The sequence below is a fragment of the Helianthus annuus genome, chromosome 7 (genome assembly GCF_002127325.2).
Source record: "Helianthus annuus cultivar XRQ/B chromosome 7, HanXRQr2.0-SUNRISE, whole genome shotgun sequence".
Classification (NCBI taxonomy): domain Eukaryota; kingdom Viridiplantae; phylum Streptophyta; class Magnoliopsida; order Asterales; family Asteraceae; genus Helianthus; species Helianthus annuus.
Genome location: NC_035439.2, coordinates 141,801,526 through 141,822,024, shown reverse-complemented (window position 1 = coordinate 141,822,024; position 20,499 = coordinate 141,801,526). Strand labels below are relative to the sequence as shown.

The following is a 20,499-nucleotide window of genomic DNA, read 5'->3' as shown; positions in this document are numbered from 1 at the left end:
TGGGCCTTCACTGTCACGGGTCCAATCATTTGGGCCCAACGATTTGAATTGTGGACTGTTTGTTATTGGACCGGCATACGTTTACTATTTGGGCCGGGTATTGTTTGGACTTAGACAATTGAATCCTCACATGCTATGTCTTATCTGCTTACGTGCGTACATGTGTGCCATGACAATACGTGATTACTATATACGTGCTATATACGAACCTGACTCGTATAATAACCATGGTAGGACGTGAGTGACCATTTACTTGCTACTTGTACTCTCTGTGTATCTGCCGAGCAAACCAAGGTGAGTTCACACAGCCAAGGCATGGGATTCCCGGGTTGGGAATTGGGTTGGATATGATGGATATGGAATGATTACTCGTACTTACGCATATACCAGACTATAGACCATCGTCCTCAGGTTAGTCAGGACACGTTACGTAAAGCCTACGTAACCCAGTATACTTGCCTTATGTCTCCCGGGTCGGGAGGACACGTTACGTAAAGCCTACGTAACCCAATACCATCTACTGGCTTCCAGGTCGGAAGGCCACGCTTCGTAAAGCCTACGTAGCCCCCACACGTACCACTGTCCTCGGGGAAGGGCACGTCACGTAAAGCCTACGTGACCCTGTACGTTTTCCTGTTCTCGGTAAAGAAGAACACATGGTCGGAAGTTAGTCTAGTAAGTACCGTTAATGAGAAGCCCTCATTAGCCAGGATAAACATGGGAAGCCCCCACCTTTAGTACACACTAGTATGGGAAGCCCCCACTAGCTATACTTATGCATTACGTTATGAACTTACTTTCTGTGAACTCGCTCAACTAGTTTGTTGATTATTTGCTGCATGCCTTGCAGGACCTTAGGTACATTATGGAGCTTGCACAGGGAGGAGCAGGTCGTTGTGGGATACGAATCATGAATGCTATCTGAACTTATAATTATTTTGAGATACATTACTATGCTTCCGCTACTTAAACGATGTTTGGTTTTGGAACATCAATCATGTCATGATGATTTACATTAATTACTTTTATTATTAAATGCTATGTTTGATATGATTGATGGCTTGATCCTGGTCAGTCACGCTCCCAAGCGGTGGTACTCCGCGTGTGGGATTTTGGGGGTGTGACAGATTGGTATCAGAGCCATTGGTTATAGAGAACTTGGTTTTAATATGGGAAAACGTTTTTATTAAAACCGGACTATAACCAGTACAGTGCTCTCAATGATCCACAACGACGCTTCGCTCCACGTGCAAGACTCGACATCCTAGGTAATAAGGTTCATGTTTATTGCCTGTTTGCTAGAACTGCTTAGAACTTTGCTCGCATTACGCTTAGATACACGTGCTTTGATTTCATGAGAACACCTATATGCCTACGCTTTTCTGTCATCGCCTTACTCGCGAACCATTCTTACGTATGCTACTTGTTACTATGAAGATCATGTCTGGACGAATCAACATGACACAAGCCCAGCTAGAGGCTCTTGTTCAAGCTCAAGTTGCTGCGGCAGTTGCAGCAGCTCAAGCAGGTAGTATATCCTGCAGTATAGGCACACACTAGGATCTTTAGATCCTACATTAACTTCCGTATTTAACTTCGTCCTATTCGTACACAATAGGTCAACACGCGCAGCAGCCTGTCTGCACTTTCAAGAACTTCATGGACTGTCGTCCAAACTCTTTCAGCGGCACAGAGGGGGCAGTGGGACTCCTCCATTGGTTTGAAAAGTTAGAATCGGTATTCGAAATGTGCGAGTGCCCTGAGGCTCGCAAAGTCAAGTTTGCCACCGGTACTTTGGAAGGGATAGCACTGACTTGGTGGAACGCCCAAGTCCAGATCTTAGGGTTGGCAGCTGCTAACGCCACCCCATGGAACGATTTCAAGGAACTCATCAAGCGTGAGTATTGCACGCGGGAAGATATTCACAAGCTAGAAGACGAGCTGTATAACTTGAAAATGGTTGGATCGGAAATCGAGGCGTATACTAAACGGTCTAATGAGCTGGCCGTTCTGTGTCCTACTATGGTGGACCCTCCATACAAGCGCATTGAGTTGTATCTCAAGGGATTGGCGCCAGAAATTCAGAGCCACGTGACGTCGGCTAACCTCGAAAACATCCAGGAAATCCAGCGCCTTGCTCACCGTATCACTGATCAGGCAGTGGATCAGAATAAACTGCCCAAGCGTGTTAATGCTACTGCTAATGTCACCACCTCAGTTACTCCTGCTACATCTGGTGACAGTAAAAGAAAGTGGGATGGGGATTCCAGCAAAGGTTCAGCATCTGTTCAGCCACAATCCCAGCAGCAGAAGATTGACCACTATCAGAGTCCCAGTCAGCAATCCTCTAGTGGTCACAGACAGAGGAGATATCAGGGTAGTCAACCCAGGTGCCACAACTGCAACAGGCATCACCACGGCCCATGTAACAAGGGTCGTTGTCAAAGGTGTCTTAAGATGGGTCACGAGGCCAAAGACTGTAGGAGTCCACGGCCTGCGAATCAGAATCAGCAGCCTCAGCAACCAGCTCCACAGAACCAGCAGCAGCAGCAGCAGCCACAGCGTGGAAACCGGGGGTGTTTCCAGTGTGGGGCTGAAGGTCACTTCAAACGCGATTGCCCTCAATTGAACCAGAACCGCAACAACAATAATAACCAGGGCAACGGGAACAACAACGGTGGAAACAACAACAACAACGGCAATGAAGCTCGTGGTCGCGCTTTTGTGCTAGGTCGAGGCGACGCAGTGAACGATCCCAACGTTGTCATGGGTAAGTTTCTCCTCGACAATATTTACGTTACTGTTTTGTTTGATTCGGGTGCGGATACAAGCTATATGTCTGTGAAAATGTGTCAACTGCTAAAACGTGCACCAACACTTTTACCCACCAAACATGTAGTAGAATTAGCTAACGGTAAAAGTCTAGAAGCCACGCACGTAGTTCAGGGTTGTAATCTTATCCTAGCTGGTCAAGTTTTCTCTATCGACCTCATTCCCATAGCCTTGGGTAGCTTCGACGTCGTGATTGGGATGGATTGGTTGTCCCAACACCAGGCAGAAATCTTATGCAGCGAAAAGGTTATTCGCATTCCTCGTCCGGGTCAGGAACCTCTAGAAGTTCAAGGTGACAAGAGTGGTGCTGTGGTTGGCATCATCTCTTTCTTGAAGGCTCAGAAGTGCTTACGTAAAGGTCACGCAGCCATTCTGGCTCTCGTTACAGACGCATCAGCAAAAGAAAAGAAATTGGAGGATATTCCAATTGTACGTGATTACCCTCAGGTGTTTCCTGAAGACTTACCTGGCTTACCGCCTCATCGTCAGGTCGAATTTCAAATCGAGCTCGCTCCAGGAGCAGCACCCATAGCTCGCGCACCATACCGTCTAGCTCCATCAGAATTGGAGGAACTGTCTAAGCAGCTGCAAGAACTCTTGGAAAAGGGTTTCATTCGTCCAAGCTCTTCGCCTTGGGGAGCTCCAGTGCTTTTCGTGAAGAAGAAAGACGGTACGTTCAGGATGTGTATAGACTACAGGGAACTGAACAAGGTGACGGTGAAGAACCGTTATCCTCTTCCACGCATAGACGACTTATTCGACCAGTTGCAAGGGTCGTGCTACTATTCGAAGATAGATTTAAGGTCAGGGTACCATCAGCTGAGAGTCCGGGATGAGGACGTCTCCAAGACAGCCTTCAGAACTCGTTACGGTCACTACGAGTTTCTTGTCATGCCGTTCGGGTTAACGAACGCGCCTGCTGTATTTATGGATCTTATGAACAGGGTGTGCAAACCCTATCTTGACAAGTTCGTCATTGTTTTCATCGACGACATTCTGATTTACTCCAAGAGTCAGGAGGAACACGAGCAGCATCTTCGTCTTATTTTGGAACTCCTTCGGAAGGAGCAGTTGTACGCCAAGCTTTCTAAATGCGACTTCTGGCTTCGTGAAGTCCACTTCTTAGGCCACGTAGTGAACAAGGATGGGATCCATGTTGATCCATCCAAGGTAGATTCGATCAGAAACTGGCCTGCACCGCGTACACCGACAGAAATACGCCAATTCTTGGGTCTGGCAGGTTACTACAGACGGTTTATCAAGGATTTCTCGAAGATTGCTCAGCCGCTTACGTTACTGACACAGAAGGGTGTTACCTATCGCTGGGGAGAGCCCCAGGAGACTGCTTTTCAGCACTTAAAGGATAGGCTTTGCAGCGCACCTATTCTTTCACTGCCAGAGGGCACAGAAGATTTTGTAGTATATTGTGATGCATCCATTCGGGGATTGGGGTGTGTGTTAATGCAGCGCGACAAGGTTATCGCTTACGCCTCTCGTCAACTCAAGGTTCACGAACGGAACTATACGACGCACGATTTAGAGCTGGGAGCTGTTGTTTTTGCGCTTAAGATATGGCGACACTACCTGTACGGTACCAGGTGCACGATTTACACCGATCACAGGAGTCTCGAGCATATCCTTAAGCAGAAGGATTTGAATATGCGTCAACGACGATGGGTCGAGTTACTTAATGACTACGAATGCGCTATCAAGTACCATCCAGGCAAAGCCAATGTTGTGGCTGATGCCCTTAGTCGAAAGGACACTTTACCGAAGCGCGTGCGAGCGCTACAGCTTACGATTCAGTCTAGCCTTCCAGCACAGATACGAAATGCTCAGGTAGAAGCATTGAAGCCCGAAAACGTCAAGGCTGAAGCCTTACGCGGCTCACGACAACAGATGGAACAGAAGGCAGACGGCGCCTATTATGTAACGGGCCGGATTTGGGTCCCTCTTTATGGCGGTTTACGCGAACTTGTAATGGATGAAGCTCACAAGTCTCGCTATTCGGTACATCCAGGGTCGGATAAAATGTACCACGATATCAGCACTACTTATTGGTGGCCTAGTATGAAGGCCCACATTGCTACGTACGTTGGAAAATGCTTGACCTGTGCAAGAGTCAAGGTCGAATATCAGAAACCAGCTGGCTTACTTCAGCAGCCTAAGATACCACAGTGGAAATGGGAAGAAATTTCCATGGATTTCGTTACAGGCCTACCTAGATCTCAGCGTGGGAACGATACAATATGGGTCATAGTTGATCGACTCACTAAGTCTGCACACTTCCTACCTATAAAGGAAACGGACAAGTTCTCCACTCTTGCAGACGTATACCTTAAAGAAGTTGTCTCGAGGCACGGGGTGCCCACGTCCATCATTTCGGATCGCGATGCACGATTCACGTCAGAACTTTGGCAAGCAATGCATAAATCCTTTGGCTCACGATTAGACATGAGCACAGCATATCATCCTCAGACGGATGGGCAGTCTGAGCGTACGATCCAAACACTTGAAGACATGCTTCGGGCATGCGTCATCGATTTCGGCAACGGCTGGGAAAAGCACCTCCCTTTGGTGGAGTTTTCTTACAATAACAGTTACCATACCAGCATTCAAGCCGCTCCATTCGAGGCATTGTACGGGCGTAAATGCCGGTCACCTCTCTGTTGGGCAGAGGTGGGGGATAGTCAGATTACGGGTCCAGAGATTGTAGTGGACGCCACAGAAAAGATTGCACAGATACGACAACGCATGGCGGCAGCACGCGACCGTCAGAAAGCCTACGCGGACAAGCGTAGAAAGCCATTGGAATTTGAGGTCGGGGACCGGGTTTTATTGAAAGTCTCACCCTGGAAGGGTGTGGTTCGTTTTGGCAAACGGGGTAAACTGAATCCGCGGTACGTCGGACCATTCGAAATTATCGAAAAGATTGGCAAGGTAGCCTACAAGTTGAACCTACCAACTGAACTCGGGGCAGTTCACAATGTCTTTCATGTATCGAACCTAAAGAAGTGCCTATCAGATGAAAACCTCATCATTCCTTTTAAGGAACTCACTATCGACGAGCGGTTGCAGTTCGTTGAGGAACCAGTCGAAATCACGGACCGGGATGTGAAGGTCCTCAAACACAAGAGAATCCCTCTTGTCCGAGTTCGTTGGGACTCCAAACGTGGCCCAGAGTACACCTGGGAACGCGAAGACAGGATGACAGAAAAGTACCCCCAGTTATTCGGGAACAAGGCAACCACTACTGAGGCTGAAGCTACTACTTCGGAATTTCGGGACGAAATTCCAGATCAACGGGGGGAGGATGTGACACCCCAGGAAAACCAGTGAACAGTACAGTTTACCTAGCTTCCTCAGTGAGTGCATACCAAATTTCGGGACGAAATTTCCAATTAGTTGGGGATAATGTGACAACTCGAACTTTAGGCTCGCTTGATGTAACGTTACGTGTTTATGTGACATTTGAGCTAATGAATATTACGTGATTTATGAGATGTCGTTATGTGTATTGTGTGATATATTTGTATGTTAATTGAACCGAACCCAAACTGCACACGATAACCGGTCACACAAGCCTTTGGACTTTACACCTTACATTCGGTCCATTAGGTAACCGAGTGGGCTCGGCCCACTCCCCACTCGCAACACAAAACCGAGTTAGGGGTTTTGTTTCACCACTTTTGCAAATCACAAACACACACAAACCCTAGAAGCTTTGCTCTCTCTCTCGGCTTGCTTGGAACCCGACGACACGCACACACACTTCGAAGCTTGTGAAGTGAATCGATCCCCTACCTTCAATCCAACCGGTTAGTGCTTGATAATTAGATTGCTTGTTAAATGGTTATCGTATGGTTTGTATGTTGGTGATGCTTAATCCGAGAATTCTTGTTAATGTATTGATTGGGATGTTAATTGATAAATGTTTTGTTAAATCGGCTCTTATGTATGTTCATGCAAACCGGATGTATGATGTTATTCAAATAGCGAGATGCTTGTTAAATCGGTTAACATGATATATGTTTGGATTGTGTGTATGATAATATTAGATTAAACGATTGAGGATCGGCTAACATAGATTGTTCCCGAAAGGTTGGTACGATGATTCGTTTTGGATTTTCATGACCTAGGTTGCATGTTAGTCTATGGGATTAGGTATCACATGATCCGATTACATGTTCTGCACGAGATTGGTTAATTGTTCTTGAATTGATGTTGATTATGAACATACTTGATTATAGATTAATTGTTGATTTGATCTGTTTCCGAAACTGACCAAACTGTTAGCTGAAATCACGGATAAGTCAATGCAGGATTTATGGAAACCGGTTACACGCACGGTTGCGACTCGGTGTCACTCGTTGCGAGTCGGAACCCCACTCGTAACCAAGCCAGCACAAGTCGAGACCACGGTTGCGAGTCCCGTTGCGACTCGTAACCAGCACATGACCAGTCGTAACCGGACCATGATGAACCGAGACTGCTTGTTACGACTCGAGATCCTCGTTGCGACTCGTAACCCCGTTGCGAGTCGAGACCACCGTTACGTGCACACTGTTGGGCCTTCACTGTCACGGGTCCAATCATTTGGGCCCAACGATTTGAATTGTGGACTGTTTGTTATTGGACCGGCATACGTTTACTATTTGGGCCGGGTATTGTTTGGACTTAGACAATTGAATCCTCACATGCTATGTCTTATCTGCTTACGTGCGTACATGTGTGCCATGACAATACGTGATTACTATATACGTGCTATATACGAACCTGACTCGTATAATAACCATGGTAGGACGTGAGTGACCATTTACTTGCTACTTGTACTCTCTGTGTATCTGCCGAGCAAACCAAGGTGAGTTCACACAGCCAAGGCATGGGATTCCCGGGTTGGGAATTGGGTTGGATATGATGGATATGGAATGATTACTCGTACTTACGCATATACCAGACTATAGACCATCGTCCTCAGGTTAGTCAGGACACGTTACGTAAAGCCTACGTAACCCAGTATACTTGCCTTATGTCTCCCGGGTCGGGAGGACACGTTACGTAAAGCCTACGTAACCCAATACCATCTACTGGCTTCCAGGTCGGAAGGCCACGCTTCGTAAAGCCTACGTAGCCCCCACACGTACCACTGTCCTCGGGGAAGGGCACGTCACGTAAAGCCTACGCGACCCTGTACGTTTTCCTGTTCTCGGTAAAGAAGAACACATGGTCGGAAGTTAGTCTAGTAAGTACCGTTAATGAGAAGCCCTCATTAGCCAGGATAAACATGGGAAGCCCCCACCTTTAGTACACACTAGTATGGGAAGCCCCCACTAGCTATACTTATGCATTACGTTATGAACTTACTTTCTGTGAACTCGCTCAACTAGTTTGTTGATTATTTGCTGCATGCCTTGCAGGACCTTAGGTACATTATGGAGCTTGCACAGGGAGGAGCAGGTCGTTGTGGGATACGAATCATGAATGCTATCTGAACTTATAATTATTTTGAGATACATTACTATGCTTCCGCTACTTAAACGATGTTTGGTTTTGGAACATCAATCATGTCATGATGATTTACATTAATTACTTTTATTATTAAATGCTATGTTTGATATGATTGATGGCTTGATCCTGGTCAGTCACGCTCCCAAGCGGTGGTACTCCGCGTATGGGATTTTGGGGGTGTGACATCGCTCAACTAGTTGTTGATTATCTGCTGCATGCCTTGCAGGACCTTAGGTACATATGGAGCTTGCACAAGGAGGAGCAGGTCGTTGTGGGCAATGGATCGTGAATGCTTATTAAACGTTTATGACATTACACACTTAATACTTATGTTTGGGTTTTTACGATAATGCTTCCGCTACACTTGATTATGTTGGTTTTGATAAACACCTTTCGTATTGATGGATAACTATTACTACTTATTTACATGTTCAATATGATTGGTGGCTTGATCCTGGTCATGTCACGCCTCCAAGCGGTGGTACTCCGCGTGTGGATTTTGGGGGTGTGACAAAAATGGTAACAAAATTGAAACCATAGGGACCCAGATTCAAAAGGTTTGAGTTTTGGACTAAAGTGACAAAAGTGACCAAACCTCAGGGACCATTTTGGCAGTTTACTCTATATATTATTTAGTTAGTTTGATCATAATTTGATTTAACGACAATTATTATGGTGTAAATGTATATTTTATTTATTAAATATACTTTTTATAAATGATAGGCTCGTTTAGGCTCACGAGCCTACTCGAGATCGACAAGTGAAGCAAGTGCTTAGACTCGTTTATTAAAGAAACTTATTTTTAGGCTTGAGGTCGTTTAAGCACGACTCGATTCGAGCTTGTAGTTAACTCATCTCAAGTAGCTCACAGCTCACGAGCTGGTCAATTCGTTTACATCATAGTTAAACTTGTTTTTTTTTTAACTTTCAGTCTTATTTTATAAGGAGTTAAATGCCATTTTAGTCTCTTTGGTTTGAGCCATTTTGACAGTTTAGTCCAAATGTTTCATTTTTCGCCTGTGGGTCCAAAAATGTTTCACTGTTGCCATTTTAGTCCACTGGGTTAACATCGTCTATTCTTTTTGTTAACAAGAAGGACAATTCGGTCATTTTATATGGCCGAATTACCCTTTTAGTTAATAGAATTACATATAAAATAACCGAATTGCCCTTCTCGTTAACATAAATAATAGATTAAGTTAACCTAGTGGACTAAAATGGCAACCGTGAAACCTTTTTGGACCCACAGATGAAAATGAAACGTTTGTACTAAACTCGCAAAATGACCAAAACCACAGGGACAAAAATGGCATTTAACTCTTTTATAAGTTATAATTTTTAAATATTTTTCCAAAACAAAAATAAAAAAAATACATTTATTAAAATCACTTCTGAAATATAAATTCCCTCCAAAATCAAAATCTAATTTTCAAAATCCCCCCAAATACGGTTCACCCACTTTCCCCCTCTACTCCTTTTTCACCAAAACTGATTCACATTCCATCCTTAATTTCTTAACCTTACTCCTTAAATTCTTTCATATTTGCGCGCCTTCTACTTCCCTCCCCAAATCCAAACATATTTCTTGATATGGTTTGATTGATTCTTATCTAATGACTGGTGATTATGGTTGTTATTTGTTAATTTTTGTCTATTTGTTGAATGTGCATAGGTATATATGACATATCAACTTGTAACTGTCGAATTTTCTATTTCAGCTTGTTGTGTTATTCTTTATTCCGTTGTGTTAATGATTTTAACCTGAAAAGTTAGGGCTGCTTAGATGGATGGTTTGTAACTTAGCGAAAGTGGAGAGACAACATGAAGATTGAAAAGCTTTTCATGTTTGTTGCTGTTGGAGTTTTTAAGCAACAACAAACGTTGCTAGTTACTTTAACTTCAAATTGTTCTACAAATTACAATCCCACTGCTTTATCTCATGGTACCTTTATCAATAACTTTGAGCCTTAGAAATTGGAGACTTCAAAGGGGCTATTTTCACCATAAATATCGATTGTATAGAAACTGCAGACTTCAAAGGGGCTAATTTTTCACCATAACTATCGATTGCAGGTATAAATTCATTATAGCTTTTGAGTTGAAAAGTATACATGCTTCAATAAAATGATGTTTTTTGTGTACATTTGTGATTATGGGGTTGAACTGAGTTAATCATTTCGACTTTGTATTACTAACATTTAATATATGCGTATCAACCGTTTGATGAAATGCCTGTGTCAAGACTTTCATGAATTTATAATGCAAAGCGCATATGCACTTATATAGGTAATTAGGTCTTGTTAGAACTTTTTATGATTGGTGCTTAATAGCATATTCATGTTGACATGAGTATGCTAATTTGCTATTATTCTGATTCTCGTAAGTTGAGAGTTTGAAGTTAACCAAGTGACTCAGATTATTCAGATCTCAAAAGGTCTAGTTTTTGACTTTTTTTTAAATAATTTGGTTCCTTATTATTATAGTGGAGTTAATACATATATAATCATATTTACTACTCCCTCCGTCCCATTATAAGTGTCCTATTTTGAATTTTCAAAGTCTTTGTTTATAAACTTTGACTTTAATTATATATTTTTTCTGTTATATAAAACTTGATGAAAATTAACCCGATAAAAACACTTATAAAACACACACAAATCATATAACTTTCATCAACTATTGTCTAACACAAACAGAATTATTTAAGGTCAAAGTTTATAAATAAAGACTTTGAAAATTCAAAATAGGACACTTTTAATGGGACGGAGGAAATATTATTTAGTATGTTAACTGTTGATATAACTCAAAATATGAAAGAAGAAGTTTTGGACACACACCTCTAATAATTTGACAACTTGAGAGATTGAGAGAAAGTCAAACAAACACAAATCTTTGAATAGCTAAAAATGGTGAGCCTAGCTACTAGGTTTTAGAAGGCTGTTCAACTTATATTTACCCAAGGGTCATGTTCTTCACTTTACTAACTTAAAAACATAAATTTTTTAAAAAGGAGATCACGGAGTAGATTACTATTATTAATTTATTTTTTTAGTGATTAGGCTATATTTTATCTCTTGTATATTGATGCTACCGTATACAAAATTTATATATTTTTGGTATGTTTTTTTTGCATGTATACTATAAAAGCAGGTTACAACTTGGATTGGATTTGGGCATGTCCTGTTTTTATCAGGTACTGTATGAACTAAAGACCAATATCTGGATTAATTGAAGACCAAAGACCAATCGGTTTACACTTAAAGTTAAGCGAGTCTAGTATTGGGTACAGAATTATGCCATGATGGAGAGATCCGAAGAGAACATGAGGTTATACGCTCAAGTGCCAAGTTAGAATATGGGTTCATATATGCTTAGCATATTGTATTGATTATGGATAATTTAGTTCTTTATTGTGTTATATTTGGATAAGTTGGAAGTTGGATATTTCATTCTATTTTGTTTGGATATTTATCTTTAGTAGAATTTATATATGTTGTGAAAGTTAGAATTTTTTCTTTATAAAAAACAAATATATATGTATATATATAAATAAAAATTCATAAAAAATTGTAGCTAAAGTTGTAACAAAAGGCTTAAAAAATTTGTAGCGAAAACCTTTTATATATGTAGCTAAATTTATAGCTAAAATTTAACATAACTGATGGCAAACTTCATAGCTAAATTGTATAGTAAGAATCGTAGCAAAACTCTAGCAAAATTCCTTAGCAAAACCATAGGAAAAAAAAAAAAAAAAAAAACTCCGTAGCTAATAATTCATAGCAAACTTTGTAGCTAAATATCCATAGCTAAAAGTCCGTAGCGAAATTTCGTTGCAAACTTTTTTCATAGCAAATATGTAGCTAGAATAGCGACCACCTTCGTTGTAGCCAACTCCGTTGCAAATGTCATTTTCGTAGCTAAAATTCGTAGCAACAAAATTCGCGACGAGACTTGTAGCTACGGACCAATTACGTAGCAAATTCGTAGCAGAATAGCTAGTTGCTATGAATTTGCTATGGATTTGGCCATAGCAAATGCCTATTTATGTAGTAGTGCACCTCAGCAGCCCTGGCAGTCCTGGCCTTCGCCATCATGTCCTTACCCGACAACGTCTGCTAGGCCCAACAAAACTACTGGTGGCAATGGTCTCCTTGGGCCAGGCCCAATCAGGCGTACAACACAACCTATATGCCAACGAATATCAAGCATTGTAATCTTATTATATAGCGATCAATACAATGAGCAGGCTGTTTACCATATTTCATAAGTCTTCATAATTAATTGAAATTTTATTAAACGACCACTTAATAAAAGCCCGCTTTCCCATGGTAACTTAATAGCAAAAAATGACTGACCCACCATCTTCACTTCCGAAGGCCCACTCTGATAAACCCGGTCGGGTCGGATTCAAATGAAAAAAAAAGACAATTTGATTTTTTTTTTTTTGTCTGGTTATCTGCGCTAAGATCAGCCACCGACGACTCCTTTTATTTTATTTTATTTACTATCTCGATAACTGTGTTAGTGGTAGGGCTGCCGACTTACCCTGTCAAAACTGCCGACTTCACTTGCTGGGACTTGATTTTTGTTTTGTTTTGTTAATGCAAGCTGCCGACTTCTCTTTTTAAGCTCCTCACTTCTTGTGGGCCCAAATAGCTTAATTACATTAGTTTGCAGCCCAATTACTTTGTTAATTGCAAACAATCATTTCCATATAATTATGAGCCCAACTAGATTTAACTTGAATTCCACATACAACAGTAGACTCCCCTTTCTATGGTTTCCATTAGGGACGGAAATTGAGCCAGAACCCGTCCGGCGTCGGGCAAACTCAAATCCCGAAAAAATTGTTAAGGTATCTGGTTATGAGATTAGTTTTAAAAATCCCCCGAGTATAAGATGGGTATGAGATTAGGTTTATACCTGGCCCGATTACACGATGGGATGTACTTGTTTATTTGAATCATATATCCGAGTATATTATAATTTAATATTATTTTCCAGTAACTCTAGTCTAGTAGCTGTTCTTTCTAATAGTTTCATTTTGTGAAAATAAACGTTTCTTTCCTAATATATATATTCGATAATATTATATATATATATATATAGAAAGAGAAAGTGCATTGTATAATTTGGGTTAACAAACGCTGTGTACGCAGTGAAAATATAACATGCGTGATTAGTTTTATAACATGCGTGATTAGGGTTTTTACCCCATGCGTGATTTCTGATTTTGTACATGCGTGATTATGGGTTTCAACATGCGTCATTAGAGTTTTTGAGTTTTATAACGTGTGTAATTTCATCTTGTACACATCGTACGTTAAGAAATATTGTACATTAACCAACACCTATGTATATATTTATAATGTGAAGTATCAACTTATCTTTTGAGATTTACATAATCATTTTAGATATTTTATACAGTTTATAGTGACGATAGTATGTATGTAAATTATTATATTTATTAGTTGCTAAGAACCTATAATCATATGAAAATTAGAATTGTATGAGCACAAAACGTTTTTGAAAAGGGTGTGACTAAATGCACCTCCACTTTTACTGTTTATACCTCCATTTTTAAAAATATCAGTTTTATAATTTTTTAAATTCCACCCTTGTATTTTCTATTTTTTAAAATAAATCCTTATGTTCTTTGTTCAATCCCTTTAAATAGGGTGTTGCTAAAATTATTTATGCTGATCGATTCAAACAAACTATGGCACCAATAAATCCTTAATTCATAAAGTTACTTATGCTGATGAATTAACATCGTACATCAATTTTTGATAAAAAAAAGTAATATGGATGTTTTACAAAAGGTTTTGTTGAACTTTACAATTTTCGATTAAAAAAATTAATATGGATGTTGAACATCAAAGTTGAATTATACAGTGATAACTTTTGAAGATATTCAAACATTACGCATTGAAACCATAAATATATTTTAATTGGTATAGAATGAAAACTTTTGATGAAATTTTTGAAAAGATGATGAAGACTTTTAGTTAGAATACATACCAAGAACAACTATGATGAAAATCAAAGTTGAAAAAAATTGTTTTTTCAAGCTCTCTCTTAATCTTCTTGTTTCAACCAGTGCAATATTTTTTTTTCTTCTTCAATAGAATTGTACGTATATACCTAAATATTCAAACTATGACAACTAGATAAACCCCTAGAAAAAATAGTGATATTTTCTAATACAAATTTTCTAAAATTAGAAAATACAAGGGTTGATTGTATTTATTTACAAACTTCAGGGGGGAGTGCAACTAGTAAAATTAAAAAAATGAGAGTGCATTTAGCAACACTCTTTTGAAAATCCCAGCAAGTATTTTTTTAAACAAAGTAACCAGTATAACCTGATATCTAACGGGTATTAGTTCGAGTATGAGACACGTTTTTACAACCATATATTGAGTTGAGTATTCGAAATGTGGATCCAGGTACGTGTCAAACGACCAAAAATAATATTTATTGAAAATGAGTGCGTTTTAGATCAAATTTATATTGGAATCTTCCAAAAACACAATGACTGGGATCAAGCTTTTTGAGAAAAATAATATTAAATCCTAAATTAAACATTTTATTATTTTTTTTTAGATTAATGGTGATTTTAGGTGGACCTAGGGATGCCAATTGAATCGGATGTGTAAACCTAAAAGGCTAAAACCCAAAACATGTAAGATGAGTATGGGGTTGGGTAATCAAGTATGGAAACGAGTATGCTATTTTTTCAAGGGTATGTAATTTTGGTAATATACTCATTTACCTGACCCGGTTATACGATAACATACACCCATTTCCTTCACCAAATTGAATGAATCGAGGAACTAAGGACGTTTCCAGTTCAACACTGATTCTAATCCTTGAGCGTATACTTATTTACTTGATTATATGCCTGAAATATTTTTTTTACATATTTTAATTATTTCGTCAAAATGACATATTCCGAAATAAATTTTATTTTTTGAAATTACAACAAATCTTTCGTACAACAGAGATATATATTTATTATTTACACTTCATGTGGCATTATTTACGACTTATAAACCCTCATAGGAATTAGAGTTGGCATAACAGGTTAGTCACGAGACACGATACGATAAGACGCGGTACCTAATATGTCAGGCACGTACAAGACATGAAAAGTTGATAACTTTTTTTTAATAACAACGCTTACTCCTACTCTACTACTCCAATAAATCTAAATTAATCTCTCTTGCCTAGATTTAAACCTGGGATCTCTACTAAGTGGGCTATCCCCACATTCCCTAATGATAACTTCTTGTGTCATTTTTTCTAAACACGAAACAACCTGTTCAGAAACATGTACATGAAACCACCTTAACAATTCTTTTTAGTGACACGATAAATATCACATATTTAGGAACCTCTTTAGTGAAACAAGAATTGTCAAAAGCTCATAAAAAATTAACTAATACATAATCCTTAACAAAATTAAAACAAAAATCCATAAAAGTCAAATCATAACATCCATTACAAATATAAAGTTGTCACTAATTGGTTAACAAGTCTTTAACCTGTTTAGACACAAATTTATGGTGTCCTAAACATGTCGACTTGTTTAAGACACAAAACCTATTAAGAACGTGTCGTTTCGTGTCGTGTCGTGTTAACATGTCCGTGTCTAAAATTGGATTCCCCAACAATTTGTCACTCTTATTGAATGTGTGAATAAACAGTTATCAAGTTACCGTTTTTCATTGTTAATTAGCTATCGCATCTTCATAAATTTGTTAGTTCTATTTGTTTTGAGTTCAGGTAATATGGATATAGGAGAAGAAATTTTGATTGTGATATTTCTAATACGCACACATGTTGATAGTTATCAACATATGCAAGAACATCAATAGTTACTCGAATTGTATTTATAATAAACTAACAGGTAAACCTAAAATTCACGGGTATGGCTAACGGGTAATTACCCAATAGATACCCATTTGATTTTGGGTTAGGGATGAGAGGCTTATATAATCTGGTATGGTGTTGGGATTACGCAACGTAGTCCCATTACCATCCCTAGGTGGAGCTAAATGATTGACTGGTATATAAATTAATAGCTAAAAACAATATTGAAACAAGAACATCAACCCATACCCATTATCTCTTATACCCGAAGCCCCACACGCCCCTTTTACGTCCCAGGGGCGTTTTGTTCATTTGGGCGTGATGCCTATGTGGCATGACCTTTTCACATTGGCCTCACCCATTACACATAGTCTTAAATGTTACTGAAAAAAAATGATGTAACGATATAAACACACCCGGTTGACTGGTTCGATATGGAATGAGAGAAAAAGATGATCCAAGCATATTACATCATTATCTCATAGAAATTAGAATAACCAACTATCAGAATATATGAATCAAAGAAAAAGCATATTATCTTTAACAGAATGATGCTACATACCAAATCTTATTTGGCACATCCAAAAGAGGGTATATATTACTAGTAAAAAACCAACTAAATTAGATACTGAAAGTAGGTTTACATCTTCCATAGATATGATAGACCATAAAGAGAGTTGAAGCTAGTCACATTCAACTCCATGTGACCACTTGTTAAGACTAATAAAAAAAGCCTTGAAACAAACAGATATCATGACCCTGCCTGACCAGACAAGCATCAGTTCATATACATTAATTAAGATCTTAATAAAGAAAATCTAAAAACTTCAAGCTCTGGCAAAACTTTAGGACTTATTTACTGTCTTGCCACTCTCTAATCTTCATCTTCATACATGCATAGTAAGACACACCATTTAGTAGTAGAGAGATCCTGCATGATCACAGAAACACAATCTTTATTTGGCTTGAAAAACTAAACAGATTTTTAGTTTTTAGCATCACCAAAAGTCTCATAAAATTCTTAATTACCTTGCCACCAGTTTCCCCTTGAAGCACTGCTCCCATTTGGATCAGTCTCACCTCCATCTTTCTTGACCTAATCAACCAAAACGCGTACAAAAAAATAGTTAGTTCTCACGCTTTTCGCGTCCATATGTAACAAAAAGGCGGAGATGCTCACTGTGTGCGGAGGGCGAGTGGTTTGGGTGTTTGGAGAATAAACTTCTTGGCCACCATAATAGATGGATGAACTGAGATAGCTTGGCTCTGCTGTTTCATTTCGGTAATCCGGACCCGTGCTTCTTTGTGCCTTGTAATCTAATGCCAAAAGATGGTCTAATTAGTAACTAACCACACATTGATTTACTTTCTTTGTTTACAATTTTGTAAAAAGTTATTCAACCTTGTGTTGAAGGTTTGCCACTTCCGTATGGACCTCCAAACTCCTGATTTTTCGACAACCCTGTGTTGGTAGAGTGTGATGGATGTCTTCCTAGACCCTGAACACAAACAAATTCTACCATCTAAGATTCTGCGATTCGGTTATGAGTTAAAAAACAAAGAGCCAGAAAGAGGGAGAAGGATGTATACCGTAGAGGAAGGACCGAAAACCGAGCTGAAGAGGCCCGACGAGGAGGCGGAGGATACATCCTTGGGGCCAAACAGATTCTCCGTAAACGAAGAAGACGAAGAAGAACCACTGGACTGTTGCTTTTTGTGATCCATTATCAGTTGAGAGTTAGTTAGGTGATGGTATGTTATGAGTGAATACTAGTGCTTGGATGAAGAAAATGAAAGGGGGGATGGTGGTTATTTATAGGGGCCAAAACATATTATTATTGAGGACGACACTTGACCCATAAAAAAAATATATGACCCCTAACCTCGTATCTTTTTTTCAAAGTGTAGTGTCCCCAACCGTAGATATTATGGAATAGTTTAAAACAGCAGCCAAGGGGAAGTAATTTGGCATCTTGATCACGTGTAGGCAGTAGGGTGAGGTGGGTCCCACAAAGAAAATCGAACAGTTGAGCCAACTTGAGTTGAGTAGATTCGGATAATGCATGGCGGCCTCCTAATAAGTGTTGACCCCCACCACCACCTTAATTTATCTTCCGAGTACGTTCCTTATGAAGTTTCCAACATTCGATTGAGTGAACCATTCAAGTGCAACACACCTTCCTAACTAAACATTGATTAATGAAAATTAATACTTAATACAAACTAACAAAAGCCAGGGATATAAACGAGCTAAACTACTTATGAGTTATTTGTAATCAGCTTGTTATTATAAGCTTAAATTGAAATAAGCTTAAACAAGCTTGATCCCAAATCCGAGCTTAGCTCGAGTTGGCTCACAATCCTACACGAGCATATTATTTAATTTGTATAATATATTAAATGTATTTTATATAACAATAAATGTTATATATAAAATTTTGATAAAAATAACATATGTACTTAAAGCATTCACATGAGATTCTCTAATATCATCTATATCACTAAATTATTGAGAGAAAATTTATCATCTTACTATGCGAGGCAGGGACAAGTGTGACAATTTTTAGATTTCCTAATATCGGACTTACTCATAGCTGGAAATAGAGATAAGCGTGGCACCGGTACCGAAAGTTGTCAAAACTGGGTACCTGTACTAGTATCGCGAATGTTCAGTACGGGACCGGTATTTAAAGTACAAATCGGTATTTTACCGGTATCGAACCGATACCAGTACCAAAAACGCCAAAAAATAGGTACGGGTACCTAGTACCAAATGTCCATCCCTAACTAGATGTGTCTTTCATACTTATTTGTCTTCTAGTTGGTATAAGTGAATGGTGATGGTGGAATGAAGAAAACAGGTTATAATGAAGAAGGGGTGGTGAGATTACAGTTTTGCCTCTTACAGTCAAACGGTCAAACTAACTCTCATGTGACGGCAGGGGTGCATAGAGTGGAAGATAGAAACCACAGGGGGCATAGTGTAAAAACATATTATTCGGGAGGCATATTGTTTCCGCCACCAAACCATAAAGAGGCAAATTGCATTTACCATAGAAAACCTACTTTTATTGATGTAGTATTGCTAATATTCATTGAAGAGCATCTTTATTTTATTATTATATTTTTAATTTTTTAATTAGTATTATTTGATTATTATTATTATTATTATAGATATTTTTTAACATAAACTTTTTTAATCTATTATTATAAATATATTTTAACTAAAGTTATATTGATCTTTTATATAGTTCTGAGTATGTAATTACGATGTGCTTATTTTATATATGTATTGATGTAAATTGTGTTTGAAATCAAGTTGTAAATAGTAATATATAAGTAATCAAAGCACAATGTGCATGCCGTCAAAGGTGCCCCACAGTTTACTTTTTATATTTTATTTTGTATAAAGTGATAACGTTTACCTTTTTCGTCATTCTAATGATACAATATAACGTTCATTGAACAATAGCTTTGTTTTATTATTAACTTTATTTTTTATTAATACTTACTTTTTAGTATATTTTGTTCTTCTCTTATAACTTTTAAAATACGATATTTTATAGAGTTTAAAAATGGCTTTGTGACAAGTTATTTATATATACATGTTGATATCTATTTTTGTTTGAAAACAAGTTGTGAATAATAATGTACTAGTGATCGAAGCATAACGTACATGTTATTAAAGTTGGCTATTTTTTTTGTTTGAGTTAATTACTGTTTTCGTCCCTGAGGTTTGTCAAAAATAACGGTTTCAGTCCATTAGTTTAAAAATTGCGATTTCAGTCCATTAGTTTCATTTTCGTAACCATTTCAGTCCACTAACTTAACTCCATCCATTTATTTTGTTAACTTTGAGTTAACTAACTAATTCAGGGACGGTTTGCGTCAGTTTTAGAAACACAGGGACTTAAGTGTAAACTCTAAAACATTAAAACAAAAAAAATAGTAAATTCCAAAAAATCAAAAAAATTCCAAAAAACCAAACAAATTCCAAAAAATTCTAAAAAATAATAAAAATTCTAAAAAATCATAAAAAATTCTAAAAAATCCAAAAAATCCGTTTCGGCACAAACTGTTTTGAACCCGAACCGTTTCGAGCTGAACCGTCCGTACCGTTTCGACCCGAACCGTTTCGAGCCGAACCGTTTCGACCCGTACCGTTTCGAAGCCGAACCGTTTCGAGCTGAACCGTTTCGAAACGAACCGTTTCGACCCGTACCGTTTCGAAGTCGAACCGTTTCAAGCCGTACCGTTTCGAACCGAACCGTTTCGAGCTGAACT

General features: G+C 38.8%; 1 protein-coding gene and 1 long non-coding RNA gene across 3 annotated transcripts; one reads left to right on the top strand and one right to left on the bottom strand.

The window, feature by feature from the left end:
* The first annotated feature begins 9,780 nt into the window (after nucleotides 1-9,780).
* LOC110868903 lies at nucleotides 9,781-11,807 on the top strand. 2 transcript variants are annotated; one of them, XR_002552873.2, is made up of 2 exons: nucleotides 9,781-10,413; nucleotides 11,491-11,807. It is a non-coding gene; the product is annotated as an uncharacterized LOC110868903 (long non-coding RNA). The 2 variants fall into 2 exon arrangements; XR_002552874.2 differs by having other exon boundaries at nucleotides 11,488-11,807.
* A 5,085-nt stretch (nucleotides 11,808-16,892) lies between these two features.
* On the bottom strand, nucleotides 16,893-17,983 carry LOC110867412. The gene is made up of 5 exons (XM_022116451.2): nucleotides 17,806-17,983; nucleotides 17,618-17,714; nucleotides 17,396-17,532; nucleotides 17,245-17,311; nucleotides 16,893-17,146 (listed from the first exon to the last, which is right to left on the bottom strand). Exons 1-5 carry the CDS (start codon nucleotides 17,938-17,940, stop codon nucleotides 17,130-17,132), a joined length of 453 nt encoding a protein of 150 aa, XP_021972143.1. The 5' UTR covers nucleotides 17,941-17,983; the 3' UTR covers nucleotides 16,893-17,129.
* Between the last annotated feature and the right edge of the window lie 2,516 nt (nucleotides 17,984-20,499).

Coding starts and splice junctions, on each gene's coding strand:
- LOC110867412 (XM_022116451.2), bottom strand. CDS start 17,940: ATGGATCACAAAAAGCAACAGTCCAGTGGTTCTTCTTCGTCTTCTTCG. Junction 17,715..17,805: donor TTTTCGGTCCTTCCTCTACG/GTATACATCCTT, acceptor GTTTGTGTTCAG/GGTCTAGGAAGACATCCATC. Junction 17,312..17,395: donor CCACTCGCCCTCCGCACACA/GTGAGCATCTCC, acceptor TTGGTTGATTAG/GTCAAGAAAGATGGAGGTGA.